The sequence below is a fragment of the Haliotis asinina genome, chromosome 5, assembly GCF_037392515.1.
Source record: "Haliotis asinina isolate JCU_RB_2024 chromosome 5, JCU_Hal_asi_v2, whole genome shotgun sequence".
Classification (NCBI taxonomy): domain Eukaryota; kingdom Metazoa; phylum Mollusca; class Gastropoda; order Lepetellida; family Haliotidae; genus Haliotis; species Haliotis asinina.
In genome coordinates this window covers 44,973,891-44,989,261 of record NC_090284.1, presented here as the reverse complement: position 1 = coordinate 44,989,261, position 15,371 = coordinate 44,973,891, and the positions used below count along the sequence as shown (strand labels likewise).

Here is a 15,371-nt window from a genome sequence, read left to right as displayed (position 1 = left end):
CTGAATGTTTCTCTCGCACATGACTGCAATTTGATTGGATTACTATTTATAGTACTTTGAAGGCTAAGGTGACCCGGGAGCGAACATTTGTGTCCTTTCCCATCTATCATCACGTACCTGGCCCATTACTGGCCCAGTAAAGTCGGACAATCAGGCCAATTTCAGGCCTGGAACTGGGCCTGGCATTGGCCCAGTTAATACAGTTTCAGTTTCTACTATTTAAAACAAACTGATACCAAGTCTGAAAAGGAAAGAAAAAAAAGAAAACAAAAGTTTATCCATGAGTTTTGTTAATAAAACAATCTGGATGAACTTGCTCAACATAAGTTTCAAAAATCGGTTCACTTGATAAACTCGTCTTTTAAAGAATTTTCAAAGTTTCATTTAGCATTCAATCTTTGTCCAGTCCAGTATGACATGGCCGTCAAACACATACCGAAACATGAGTCTCGTTAACCTGTTCGGACAAGGTCCTACTTTTCAGCCGATCCGATTGTGAAAATGAAAATAGACACCACAAACAACTCTAGTTACATTGAATTCCAATTCTTTGTTCCACAAGAAAATGATATTTACACATGAATTTTAATCTTAAACTTAAATGTCACCGGAATTCTATATTTTATGTAGAGGTTTAGGCAGCATACCTTAACTAGGAAATCACACAGTGCCCTCTGTTTGATGAGGTCGTAAAATGATTCACAATGCATCTGGCTCACTGGTTACACCTATTGTGCGTATTTTGCGCTTATTCAGTGTAGTTCTGTAACGCACAATGAGATTGATTATAATATCAATTCCGTACCAGAAAACACATCCTTTCTGGCGGCAGAGCCTCGTTTTCAGATTTTGACGATTTCCAGGTTTTCATTTGTTAGAGCTCGCTGTGCGACAGAGCACAATGCACATATCAAACCATACTGATTATTATTTATGAATCCAGTTAAATGAATTAGTAAAACAATTTTGGACTGGTTATCGCAATAGGTTGCGCAAAGGAGGGAACCCATTAAACAGGAAACGATACTGTTCTGTATTTAATGTTTTGACTTGTACTGTAAGCTAGACCACATATTGAATTTATGTACTTGAATGAGGCATGTCAACAGATTTCCTTGACCGAACAACATAATGCATACTGAGTGTTTCAAATGCCCTTGACCCAGCGAAATCCATGCTGCATGTTACTGTTCAAAATTCAGCTTCAACACTTTTAACGTAAGTTGAAAATGTAGTCTTTATAACTGGCTCTCAACACATGCTGTATTTAGTAAGACATGAAGTCAATTTACATTCAGAAATGTGGAAAGTGTCACTCTCTACATTTTGGCCACCAATTCTTGGCCACCTCTGCAGACAGCATACGTCCTGAGATAAACTCCCACAGCTCATCAAACAGGAAGTGCCCTGTCTATACCGAGCCGATCACTACTGGCCCGGTACAGTATTGCGGTGCAGTATTGACGATAACCGCCCATATATGGCCCAGTACAGTTTTGCCACTGAAAAAAACAATCACTGGCCCAGTACTGGCTCTAATGCTGCCGTTCATTATGCCAATACCAACGGTACAGGCCAGAACGATGCCAGTACCGGTCCAGTTACCTGATGTTAGCCGGGCACGCCATAAATGCTGGCACCCCTTTTGTAGTTTGGGGGCTCAAGTTTCAAAATTTAAGACTTGCCTCACTTTAGGCTCTCTGTACACAGCATGCCGACACACCGTGATATATCAGGAATGCATACGTATTACCGACTGACCATCAAGAACTTGTAATGGCGGATATCGGCCAGAGCCCCACTGTATACAACAGACGTATTTTTACTTGAACTGAAAATCTATGCACTTGATCATTGTTCATACAATGACATAATCTGTATGAAGTGTGGAGCATTGTACACTGCAACAGGCAGGGCGACAAGAAAAGACGTTACGGATTAGTTTAGTTACAATCAGATCTTATTGCTTGCTGCAACCGTGTTTGTCTGGCGACCTATGATCTGATTGTAATGAGTTTGCTAAATGAACCTGACGGTCAGGCTCGGTTGTGCGATTAACTGTATCTTACCTGGATAAATTACCTGTGGTACATTACGGATCGCACAGGTGTCGCACATGAAGCTATAACAGTAACTTATTTTCTTGAACCAGTGGGTAACACCATGAGCATGTATGCACGCCATTGCTGTACAATGCAAGCCATTTTAAAATATCCATGTGAAGATCAGGTTTAGTTAGAACAGATCCTCAGTTTCCCATGTCTCAGCATGTCATTACACTGCAACTGCGTCGGCTGATTGTCATGTTCGGCCAGACTCGATAACTTAATACTAGTAAGTGAGGCGTGAGAATTGAAACACACAACAAACACAACAAAATGCATGCCCTGGGAATATGCTGCTAGATCTAACTGCCTGATGATGCCCCTAGTTCACATGATTGTGACAGATCGTGACGTAGATAACACTTAGGGTCACTGCTGAGGAAACAATCTTTCTGTCTATGAGTAAAAAAAAGGCAAATATTTTCTCTCACAAAATATATTTACATGGGAATAATTCCTGGAACGTATTATTCTTAATGAAATAATTATCATCATAAACGACACCGAAATTTAAAATAAATAAGAATGAAGATTTTATGGATATCAACTTCTTTATTATGGGAACACAACGTTTCGGAGTTAATGTTTTCATCAGGTGATGAAGGAGTAAGCATTAACTCCGAAACGTTGTGTTCCCATAATACAGAAGTTGATATCCAACAAAAATCTTCATTCTTATGTATTTCACTTCTAAATGCCCTTTATAGACTTGGTAAATTAAATGTGTACAAATTTGCAAATAAAATCAGCATCTGTGGCTTTGATTTTGCCAGCATAAGGCAATCTTGTAAACAAAGCAAAATATGAGATGAGCCTAAGGTGACACGATTTTTAAAAGTTTTCCTCTCTATGCCATTGAAACCTTTCACTCGCGCTTCAATAAATCTACAGAATTATGGGAAAAAAAACAGACCTGTGATTCTGCTGAACCATGAATGTACACGGATGCACACTAAAGTGGCCACTGGGCAGTGGTTCATCTTTGTAATCCGAGATTTTGTTTACTTTTGGAATTTCTTGTTTTCTTTCATTTTGGACAAGAATGACATTGCATTATGTTGGGGATTAGGATCAGTCTCAGAAAATGTTAATCATGTTTTGAAAATGCTGTAAAATATTTTGACAAGTTTGTTTCCATGTTATTACTTTCAGAGCTTGAGATCCTTAACTTCACATGTGCTTGTAAGGCTAAAAACTATCACGGTATGTACTGTCACAAACGGGGCCTTTAACACTGTATATAAAAGGATATCCTTTCTTTGTGTTATAAGCCCCTGTGCATAAACAAGGGGGTTGTTTCCAGTAAGATCCCAGTAAGGTCTTCGATCCGCCGTTTATTTGGGTCCGATGAATGATCCCCGTAACTCTAGTCTTCAGTTAGGGAAACAAAATTAGAGTTACCCCCCTTGCATTGTTTGACATTGGTGTGTCACACATACACACGTGAAACCCCATTGACATAACGAATTTAACCTAGATCAAATAGATGTTCCAGCACGCCATGGCGCGGGTGTTGGTGGCAGGCACAGGCATCACAGGTGCGGCAACCGCGGCTGCATTGCGTCAGGAGCTGCCACAGAGCGCGAGGATCACATTATGGGACAAGTCTCGTGGGGCAGGTTAGCACTCTCGGTACCACCCACTCTCTCTCCACCCACAATGATCATTACTTGTGTATCGTACCTGGAACATCTTGTGGGGTGTGGTGTTGATTGGTAGTAGTGTACAGTGATCGAATCGCGTCACTGACAGGTGCTTGGTCCTTGTCTCGTGATGGCAGCAGCTGACAATAGATCAACACCCAGTGATTGAGCTCACTTCGAACAATCTATTTCGCTAAGAGAACATTCATGTTTGAAACTGCTTAGCTTATGCCACAACATATATATTTATTTTTAAAAAACGGCATTTCCAGTACTGGATTTGAGCATGCATGACAGAGAGTCATGTGGTCTCCTTTTGATCAAAATGTACCCAAGATAAATTCTTACTTGAACAGTTTTGATTTTAGACTGGGTTTCCTTGATAGTGATACTGAAGATGTAAATTTGCTCATTACTCAAACAGTTCTGTGTTGAGTGTTATGCAATTTGAGATTTTCAGGGTGACGTGTCACCACATGTGTAATCAGCACAACTTCAAACTTTCCATACATAATGTATACAGATACCTTTGTGGCAACCAGTCTTGACCGTCAATGCATTTCTTTCTCTCAACATACCAAGTTATTCCTATTCTATCCGGTCACATGTAAATCAAATGAAAAATTCAGGTGAGCTAAAGTACTTTGTGACGCTATTTTAGCAATATGCTTCTAACCTATTCTCTGTTTGTTGTTTATATACATGGGTGGAGCCATAGAGAATCTCACCCAAGTGTCTACTGATATCATTTATATCAACACGAGTTGATAGAGTTACAAGTATCCAAGGATTGCCACCATGCAGTGCAGCGATGTCAAAGCATTGTAATGTCATGATGTTCATGACGTCATAGCATTGTCAGGGCATTGTCAGGGCATTGTCAGGGCATTATACAAAATCTACTGCCAAAACGGTATCGCCTAGGAGATTTGATCTGACACAAGTGATATCTCCTGTGGAACACAGTTTTGGATGATGAAAAGGGGTTCAATGCTGCCAATGTAAATGTAACAGAATTACCTGGGCATCTTATATTAGGACATTGTTGAACTTGAATGGCTTTGGTTTTGTTTGGGTAAGCCAAGGAGTTGGTACTGGCAATGACTTTCTAGCTGTATTTAAACAAAGACTTATAGATTCTGCAAAGCAAAATATGTTCAGCAAAATAAATGAGTCAGTTCATTTATCTTATTATAAATCATTAAAGTCATGACTGGATATTGAGTACTATATCTCCAATGTACATCTAAAGGAACATAGACGTTATTTATGCTTTTTACGTATTCAACAATTGCCAATCCTATGTAATGTAAGATTTAAAGATGTCAGTGGAACCAGCAAACTATGTAAAATGTGTAACAGTAATAGTTTGGAAGGTGAACCACATTTTCTAATTGTTTGTGATGCTTATTCCCGTTTAAGAAGCAAATATTTACCAGATCTAAATTGTCCATCCACCGTAGGCAAATATTATAAGCTGTTAATATGTAAAGATAAGAATCTACTTATGTTTATTCAACATGCTCTTTATAAAAGGAATTGTATCCAGAGATAAACGAGACATACATGTTTACTCTGATGTAAATCTGTAAACCATTTTGTCAACACGTCATATATCACCTTGCATTTATTTACTGTACATGTGCCAATGGCCTTTGTACCGAAATAAAATTTCTCTAATTTCACGAAATGTACACGCAGCTCACTCTCATCTGACACACAGGCAGATCCAGAGATGGGGACTAGTTAAAACAACAACCTCCAACTGCTTAATGAACCAGCTTCAGGGAAGTGAGTACAGCTAACAGGACAACCACATAAGGGGCAAGAGGTACTAATTAGTGGCCTGTTACAACAGGGGGATAGAGGGACAGGGGGCCGTTTAATAAATGACCTTTGTGTAACTCTCATGAAATTGGTGAAAATGAACTCTGCAAACACCCCTCACCCTCAAATTCTAAACTGTACACTCCCCATTTTCAAAACGCTGGGTCCGACCCTGTGACATAAATACTGCTTATGATATTTTGTGCATAAACTTGTTTTCATTCTAGTTGTTACATCAATTTAGGTTAATAGATTAGTGACCAAATTATCTTAGTTCTGCTGAGGCTTAGTAGAAGTAAAGAATGAAATCAGTTATCCGTCTTCACAGTGATAAGGCCTTAATTCAAAACATGTAATTGTCACCAAAAAGAAAAGGTTGTTTTAATAAGAAATCAGCATGGTGTATAAATGTCAGGAGCAGTGCATTTCCCACCTTAGACAATTGATTCCAAACATTTATTCCCCAGACTATTTCCACCTTTTCCTATTGCCATTGAACAATTTCCAATCAGACAATTTCCAACATGATCAATGGTCATTGGACATTTGCCGGGCAGGCAATCCCACTGTGGACTGATTAATGCCATCGGACACTTCCCATCTTGGCCACTGAACTAATGCCTGCGTTATTGTCCTCCATTCTGTCTTCATGAACAATCAAAACAGTGTTTAATTATAAGATACAGCCTGACCCACCGTCCTTGACTGTCTTAAATAAGTAACCCGGGTTTGATTCGCCACATGGGTACAATGTGTGTGTCCCCCGCCGTGATATTGCTGGAGTATTGCTCAAAAGCGGCTTAAAACTAAACTCACTCACTCACTCTGAAATAAGTAACACTGTCCTTTGGTTTGAGAAATATTTGAAAAAAATATACTTAATTTGAATTGAGCTTTTTCTTAGCAATCATGTTCTTTCTCTTTTATTCATCATGTTTGTTTTGAAGACTGAGTGTGTTTGTTCACGCTGGTCACATTTTAGGAAAGCAGGTCCTTGGACAGGCCACATTTCAATCGAAGGTTCAAAGAGTTTCTGACAGGTGTATCTTCATTAAATCCTTTTCAAGTCCTTTTCAACTTTAGTTTTCTAACATTAGTTAGGAACGCCAATGACTTTAAAAAACGGAAGCTCCTAGAAGCCATTGCAATCAAGCGGAACAATCCCTCAATCAACAGAGACGGACTTGTTTGAGTGAGTGAATGAGTGAGTTGAGTTTTACGCCGCACTCAACAATATTCCAGCTATATGGCGGCGGTCTGTATATAATCGAGTCTTGACCAGACAATCCAGTGATCAACAACATGAGCATCGATCAGCGCAATTGGGAACCGATGACATGTGTCAATCAAGTAAGCGAGCCTCACCACCCGATCCCGTTAGTCGCCTCTTACGAACAGGTAATGAGTTTACTTAGTAAACAAGATTGGTTACAGCTAATTTTGTTCGGATATCGCGGGAATCGGATTCTCGGGGTCCGGACTAACGCGGCCTGACTGTATCCACATATACACAAAATGCTTCAGTGGTATTTTTCGCTAGCAAATTATGTCAAGTTTCTCAGTGTATAAGTGTGTTTTATAGTCAAAAGGAGTGACTGTATGTCTAAATCCTTGAAGACAATTCAACCTCCTTTATCATGAAAGAATTACATATTACATTAATCTGTTAGTCACCTAATTATAATGGGTCTGGGTATTGGTCCAACTCATCATCATACTTTCCATGATTTTTACGTGAAAAGTGTGAATGACCTTTCCACCTCCCCCACTCCCTCCTTAAGATTTACCAACAAAGTGACACCCCCGTGCATATCTTGTACAAAATCAATGACAGCACCCACCCCATCCCAGCCCAACCGCTCAGTTTGGAGATTTGATTTGTCAGATGCATCCCCGTCAGTGCTAGTCCACACCAGCGTGCCCTTCAGTCTGCAGCACTTGGAGACGGACAAGGAGGCGATGAAGCCAGTCATCATGCAGCACCTGCGGGACATCCTACCTGATCTACCTGAGCCAGAAGTAATTAAGAGTCATAAATGGAGGTATTCACAGGTAAGCTGTGGAATAGAACCCAACAGTTACATCATGGCTGCTGTTGCTTATGTATTCTGTTGTGGTTTGGTCGAAAAAGACAACTGAAATCTTTGTGTATTAAGGAGGCCTAAGGTCTGTTATGTTGACTCTGGCTTCATTTGGGATCTGGGAGCATCATACCATTGCCTGGCTCACAACTGTTTACAGGCCTCTGCATATGGCAGAGCTCAGGTCACGATAAGTAATGTCAGGCTCGGACAGTCCTTGAATGTGTGACTGTGTTTGACAGCCCGAGACTCCTGGGAGTTTCAAGGACTTCCGCCCCGCTTATGCATGTGGTCTCCATTAGGCAGTTGAGTTTGCTAAAAAAAATTGCCTTTGTTAAGCTGGCAGAAAATGGGTACCCGGTTGGATAAAGTCATGTGACTGTAACACAAGGCATGGGTTATCCAGGGCCCAATTCACGTATCATATTGGGATATACAACAATCTAAAACTTTGTATTGATTCACAAGTGCATATTGATAAATTATCACACTGCTATTACATACACTGTAAAAGATGTCTAGTTTCAGAAACTTTAATGAGTTACAGGTGAGATGATCTTTGGCAGGTGTCATGCTGTGTTGCAGCTTTTGTTCTATGTTGCTAGTGTTGTGCGGGGTTTTCTTCTGTGTTGCAAGTGTAGTGCTATGTTACAGGTATGGTTCTGTGTTGCAACTGTGGTGCTGTGTTACAGGTATGATTCTGTGTTGCAAGTGTGGTGCTGTGTTAGAGGTATGGTTCTATGTTACAAGTGTGATGCTGTGTTACAGGTATGGTTCTGTTGCAAGTGTGGTGCTGTGTTACAGGTATGGTTCTATGTTGCAAGTGTGGTGCTATGTTACAGGTCTTCCAGCAGTATCAAGGTTCCCCAGGCTGTGTGGTTCTAGAGAGAAACCCTTTAGTAATCCTCACTGGGGATGCATTTGTTCAGAAAGGGAACTTCTCCGGGGCACTGGACTCTGCTGAGGCAACTGTGCAGGCTGTGACAAGGAACATCAACAGTAGCTTATAACACACACTGATGATGGGCACATGTACAGTCCTAGTGAAGCGTGTACGGTATTAGGCTGTATGTGTACAGATAATAGTGACCAGACCACTGTACAGCAAGTGGGATCCGTAACATGGCTGCAGCCAACTGTTTGCTGTTGGTCTACAATCTTCATCTCCACTCCCTGTTTCTAAGAGATATCTGAAGCCTGACAGAAGCCCATCTTCTCTGTATTCAGGGGTTGCCTTTTGCCAAACCTACACTAACTACTGACTTAATTTAGAGTTGTCACCATCTCAAGTTACTCGCCCTTGGCTTCAACAAACCAATAAACAGACAATGAAATATCATGGAAATGTGTAAGGGAGGTAACCCATATTGCATACAAACCAAACCCATGGCATGAAGACATTAACAAGATTTTTAGCATTTTGTTTGCTTGTTGTTTAACGTAAGACTCACAGATATTCCAGTTATTTGGTGCAGGTTTGTAAATACTCCAATTTGAGTTTGTAAATACTCCAATTTGAGTGTTGACCTATACAGTTGGGATATTATGAGTCAACGAGCATAACCACCCAGCCCCTTACAAATAACATGGGTTGCTAGAGACATATTCTAACCCAAACTTTCACTGTTAGCATTTTCTTAGCATGTTAATCACGTTAATTCCAAGAAATTCTGTCATAATCAATGGAACTGCCTGGCTGGCAACCCAGAACTTATGTAATCATGGTTTTGCAATATTGAATATCCGTACTGGGGATCGTTTATATTGAAAATGATGTTTACGTACACATCCAGAACAATTATATATCAACAGATATCTTATTCAATTTGAATTTACTTGAGGTTGCCTGCCTTTGATAGTCCTATACTGGCTGTATGTATATCACAACATACAGGAAACATATATCCGCCAAATCTGATGCAAGAATGATATTATTTAATAAATCCTTTCATTCTTTCACACGCTTGTAAAAGAGCTCCCCTTAAAGGACCACTAAACTCATTTTTTTGCATATGAAAGACTTTTGGTTAGTCACAAAGGAAGCACCATTTTTTTAAAAAAAAAAACAACCTTGTGGTTAATTAATACCAAGCGCTTAAAAGTTGCTAAAAAGCCGTCTGCTTTTCTCTCGCCCGCAGACGAAACCGCAGACAGTTTACGTAACGGTTTATGCACACGAAGTCGACCTTTTTACCAGACAAGAGAGAGGACACATACATACACAAGAATGTTCAGACTTCTGTCCGATGCCTGTGTGACCAGAGGCTATTTGTTGCAGCCGCAAAAGATTCAGGTAATATTACTATATATATTGAAATTGATTTTGTGAACAATTCTAGCAATTTTGCCATTACAACTGAGTGGAGTCAAGTGCTTAGTTATATAAAATGAATTAAAAATAAATTTTCTTTTTGTTATCTTTCAGATGGACTATGAGTTAGCTGCGCGGAATGCCTCTGCGGTTATCTTCCCCCAAGCAGAATGGAAAGGGTGCTTTTTCCATTACACCCAGTGTATATGGAGGAAAGCCCAACAACACCAACTACAGAAGGCCTACAGTGAAAATGATGAAATCAGAAAATTCATCAGGAGATGTGCTGTGTTGCCATTGTTACCAGTCCACGAGGTATGTATTATGATAAGTGTTTTAAAAGGTTGCAAAAATATATGAAAAGTACAATTAATAAACACAATAAGTAGATATGTATAAAACATGCTATTCATCAATGTTTTCTATGTGTGAAGGTTGAGGAGCTGTGGCTGGATACATTGGAGAGTATGCCTGATGACCCACGATGCCGAGACCTAAGTGACTACGTCACTAGTTACTGGATCGAGGGTGACCTCCACAGACCACAGTGGAACCACCACGATTCCGACGGCCCCCGCACAAACAATCACCTTGAAGGATGGCATTCTCGGCTGAAGAGATTGGTGGGAAGGGCACATCCCAATATATTCGAGATCATAAAGTTTCTTGCTAAGGAGCAGACCCACACAGAAGTCCGTCTCTTACAGTTCACCGGTGGCCAAAAACGTCCCTTGAAGAAAAGGAAGTACAGGGATTTGGAACGTCGCCTGGACGTTCTGGGACATAACCTCGGGAATGGACTCATGAGCACGAGAGATTATGCAGATGCTGCATCTCACCTTCTTCATATGGGATGATATTTATTGATCAATAAATATGTTGGTCGACATATAGTATTTTTTCCTGTTGTATGTGCTTTCAACCGCATAATCCGGATTATCCCCTTGTGAAAACACTGGATTATTTCTTTGTCTTCTTTAAGTCCCAGTTAATTGGTACTTGGTCAAATGCACAGGACGTCGACCTTTTTTCTTACGTCAACCGTAACATTTTACCCAAAGGTCGACGTCCTGTGCATTTGACCAAGTACCAATTAGCTGGGACTTAAAGAAGACAAAGAAATAATCCAGTGTTTTCACATGGGGATAGTCCGGAATCAAAACTACTTTTTGCTGGTAGTTAAATATGCATTTGAATCATGGCCAAAAGGATTTTGCATGACACAACTGTTAACATAAGGACTTCTTCCAAGGAAGCAAGGTGGCGATGTGACATTTATATTGCATGCAATGTTATATTGACCTCCACCTCACTTCCAAGAGTGAAATTGTTATGTTACAAGCAATATCATGCAAAATCCCATTGTCCCTCAATAAAATACATATTTTACTACCGGTAGAAAGTAATTGTCCTTTTGTAAGTCGGTGAAAACAACCTTAAATAGCACTCATCCCAAGACAGGGCGCCGCCATTTTTGAAAATCGTAAAGACAAATCCATTTGAATTAATGAGATTATGTATGGTAAGTTAGAAAATCAAACCTGCATAAATATCTATTTGAAACATTACCAAAAGCGGTTTGCATGACACAACCTGTAACATAACCTAAGCGAGGTCGGGGTCGAAGAGAAAATACTGCGAGATAAATTTCCTACTGGCTAAATTTACTTGGTTTGTAACGTTCACTCACCAGTATGTTGACACTGTCAATATACGTTTTTATACTTCGTCTCATAATCCTAATTACTTTATAATCATACTTGTATGCATTTTGAAACTTAATAAAAAGAAGCGATCTGCGAATGTATAACAGGAATGTAATATGTAGACATTTCATAGTTTGCCTATATGAATCATAATTCGCACGCACGCCCTAGTGTATGTCGTCTACATCATTACACTTAAAGACGAAAACAATGATTCTGTTGAAAGCTACGAAAACGTATTAAAAACAAAAATGCAAATATTAAAATTAAAGTTATGGGAACAATGTTAGGCTATTACCTTCTTCAAGGAATGTATCCATCAATATCCACAAAAACAAATGATATATAATTCATCTGCAGATTTCCCAAGTGATGTGTCTTTTAACAGTCTAATATACGAAAACGTGATGTATCGTTTCAGGTTTTTCACACAGATGTACACTTTCATTGGTTACCCAAGATGGCACACCTGGCAACTAACTGCATAATGTGCGTCATTCTTTTTAAAAAGTTATTTAGTTAGCCAATAATGAGAAATCAATGTATTGGCGGTTAATCCTTTGAAAGAAGGGTGTTGTTTTACAAAGACACAGACACGACAGAGTGTGTTCAGTATAGATTAGTAAATGTACATACATAAACACTACCTTTTGACAAATCCCCCATTTAAATCGCCATAAAACTAATTAATCAATCAGCGTGTTATCGGTTAATCCTTTGATCGATCCAGACAAAAGAAATGCCAAATGGGGGCCTTTGTCGGGTAATCTAAGTGGCGTTACCACTAATTATACCTGGTATAAATTCATTAACTGAGCAGCAAGTGAATGATAACAAATAACGTGTAGGTTTATACCACCTAACACGGATTACAACCTAGCGACACCAAGTGATTTTGACAGAATCGTCTATGAAAACAAGGGTTGTAACTCGAAAATTAAGCAAAGCAGTAGACAAAACTGAATGATCGTTGATTGTGAGAACATATAGCTTTCATTTTTCTCAACAGTTTTTGCGATTTCAGGTTTGTACAAACCTGTAAACGAAATTGTTTAAACTCTGAAATGAAGATGAATACTGCACAGACCCTCATTTCTATACCCACTATTACGTCACGGAGACACGCCGCTCTGATTGGTTAAAATTTCGTTTGCGGCTGAGAATTGTGCACTGTTGACAAAAAGGTCGATTTAAGGTAATTAAAGATCGAAACGAGTAGTTTTAATGAAGGGGTTTCATTTATAACGATGTCAGCAAGTAATTTTGCATTTGTGAGTGAGTGAGTGAGTTTTAGTTTTACGCCGCACTCAGCAATATTACAGCTATATGGCGGCGGTCTATAAATAATCGAGTCTGGACCAGACAATCCAGTGATCAACAACATGAGCATCGATCTGCGTACTTGGGAACCGATGACATGTGTCAACCAAGTCAGCTAGCCTGACCACCCGATCCCGTTAGTCGCCTCTTACGACAAGCTGAGTCGCCTTTAATAGCAAGGATGGGTTGCTGAAGGCCTATTCTACCCCGGAACCTTCACGGGTATTGCATTTGTACCCTATTAGGGTATATGTGACCTTTAAATGTATGGACATGAATTATTTCTACAAAGTACTTACCATCGAACTTTGAGAGCTGAATAAGAGAAAAAGGGATTTGTTTTACTTTATTAAAAAGTTGAGACTTTCATTAAGATCTTCAATTTGATCTTTGGAAATCTATGACAGGATGGCATGGTTAAGCAATGCACGTTCGTCTTAATGTCAGACTCAAGCATTGCCATGCCTATAAATGTTTCCTCCAAAAGAAGTTAGCAGTATTCACTTTAAGAGACCGTCTATGAAGTAATCAATGCTGAATACAACATCCTACTTGGTCTCTGGAATAGGCTTTTACCTGACCACCGCAAAGGCATGGGGCGAGGTTTGTTAGTGATGTTTGGTGACATCATGAACAACCTAATTTTCTCAGATTCCACCTGCCTGACGGGAAATAGCTAACCATTCCTTGAAAATAGACCAAAGGTCTTCTCGAAAAGCTTCAAACTGTATGTCAGTTTATCACCGCTTGTCACCTTGATGTGTGGGGCGGCTGATGTTGATGTTGATGTTTTATGTTTGGGTGAAACTCGCGAGCTGTAATATACCATAGGGAACGGTGGGGTAGCCTAGTGGTTAAAGTGTTCGCCTGGCATACTCGAGTTTGATTACCCATATGGATACAATGTGTGAAGCCAATATCTGGTGTCCCCCACCTTGATGTTTCTCACTATACACTACTTACAAAGCAATGGAAAATCTGGACCATAATCTGGACGACTCTGGGATTCGGCCCAAAGATTAGGCTAAATGAAATAAGTGAAATGTTTCTCGGGCATCAGCATGTCATTTGTGCGCGTAACACTTTTTAATGCCACATAAAAAAAATAATTTTGACTTCGCCTCGTCCCGATCATCCGTGTGTCCACTATACGAATGGGCGTCAGTAAGAACCAGTGTGACTGAATCTACAACTAATTAACACGTGCTAAAATTCCTAAGCTGTAAGAGAATGACAAATTTAAAATATGTTCCTCTCGCGTCAGTTTTTTTTTCTATCAAAAAATTTAAAAAGGTCCTACCGCTTTTGAAAAAAATGTGCCCGCAAAACATCTATTTATCTTTTTACATGCAGCCATATATGTTTCGAAACACTGTACAACGAACAAAGCATGACACTTCGGGACCACCGGTGTCCTTACTATAAGGGAACAATGACATCATTACATAGTTTAAGGCAGACCGTAGTTCTGTCTTGGATATGTAATACATTTGGAAAAAGTATCGAGCAACTATTATGTTTATTACAGCTGTATTTATAGTAGTGACAAAGTATGCCTGTATGTGTATATTTTTACCCTTTGGGCATTTATTGTAGATATAGACGTGCTACAATCAAATCGCTCATCACCTGCAATACATGTACTCTGCATTAAGACAAATACCACTTTAAGTAAACTGCTGGATAAGTTTGAAAATCAATTGTGATGTTGATTGTCAAGACTGCATATGCATAACGGAATATCTTGGAGCAAGTACCTTTGGGCGGTGGTTCACTGATGGTGGTCAGGTGCCTTTCACATGATTGTAACCTTGACGTTGTGACGAACAGACAAAATCTGAATGGACAACGTTGCATCAATGACACAGGGTTGTAGGATCAGATTTCGATGATCGCCGTTGATGATTCCTTACGTGAAGAGGCAACGCTCTCTTTGGCAGTCCAGATCGAAATCCCAACAGAGCGTGTTTGGGATATTATGGGTGGCAGAGAGATCAAAATCTTGATGTATTGGTACAAGCCCTCCATCAAGAATGGAACACAATACCTCATTGTTAAATTGAACCTATGATACAGTTAATCGGGTGGATATTCAGAGGTGATACTATATATTGTTGGCAGGGGTTACACCGGATATTCATATTTTGATCGGCTTTTGATTTCTTCAGGATGTATGCCAGAATCCTATCTGTAGAACTTAGTACCACTTTTTCTTTCCTTTTTGCGTTAAGATTTGCACTTTATTATTCCTTAAGGGTCAATATCCAGACAGTAAGATGAATAGAGGTTTGGATAACTTCCTTTGTAATAGTTTCATATACTGATGCTACGAAAAGTGTGAGTTGCTGTAATAGTGTATTCGTGTGTATACGAAGAAA

The 15,371-nt window shown here is 39.6% G+C and overlaps 2 protein-coding genes across 2 annotated transcripts; both read left to right on the top strand.

Annotated features, from left to right (window-relative positions):
• The first annotated feature begins 3,606 nt into the window (after window positions 1-3,606).
• Window positions 3,607-8,702, top strand: LOC137283878 (renalase-like). The gene is made up of 3 exons (XM_067815555.1): window positions 3,607-3,724; window positions 7,461-7,627; window positions 8,499-8,702. The coding sequence occupies exons 1-3, from the start codon at window positions 3,607-3,609 to the stop codon at window positions 8,664-8,666; spliced, it is 453 nt and encodes a 150-aa protein (XP_067671656.1). The 3' UTR covers window positions 8,667-8,702.
• Window positions 8,703-9,883: 1,181 nt separating this feature from the next.
• LOC137283877 (uncharacterized) lies at window positions 9,884-10,824 on the top strand. The gene is made up of 3 exons (XM_067815554.1): window positions 9,884-9,949; window positions 10,082-10,282; window positions 10,402-10,824. Exons 1-3 carry the CDS (start codon window positions 9,884-9,886, stop codon window positions 10,822-10,824), a joined length of 690 nt encoding a protein of 229 aa, XP_067671655.1.
• Window positions 10,825-15,371: the final 4,547 nt, after the last annotated feature.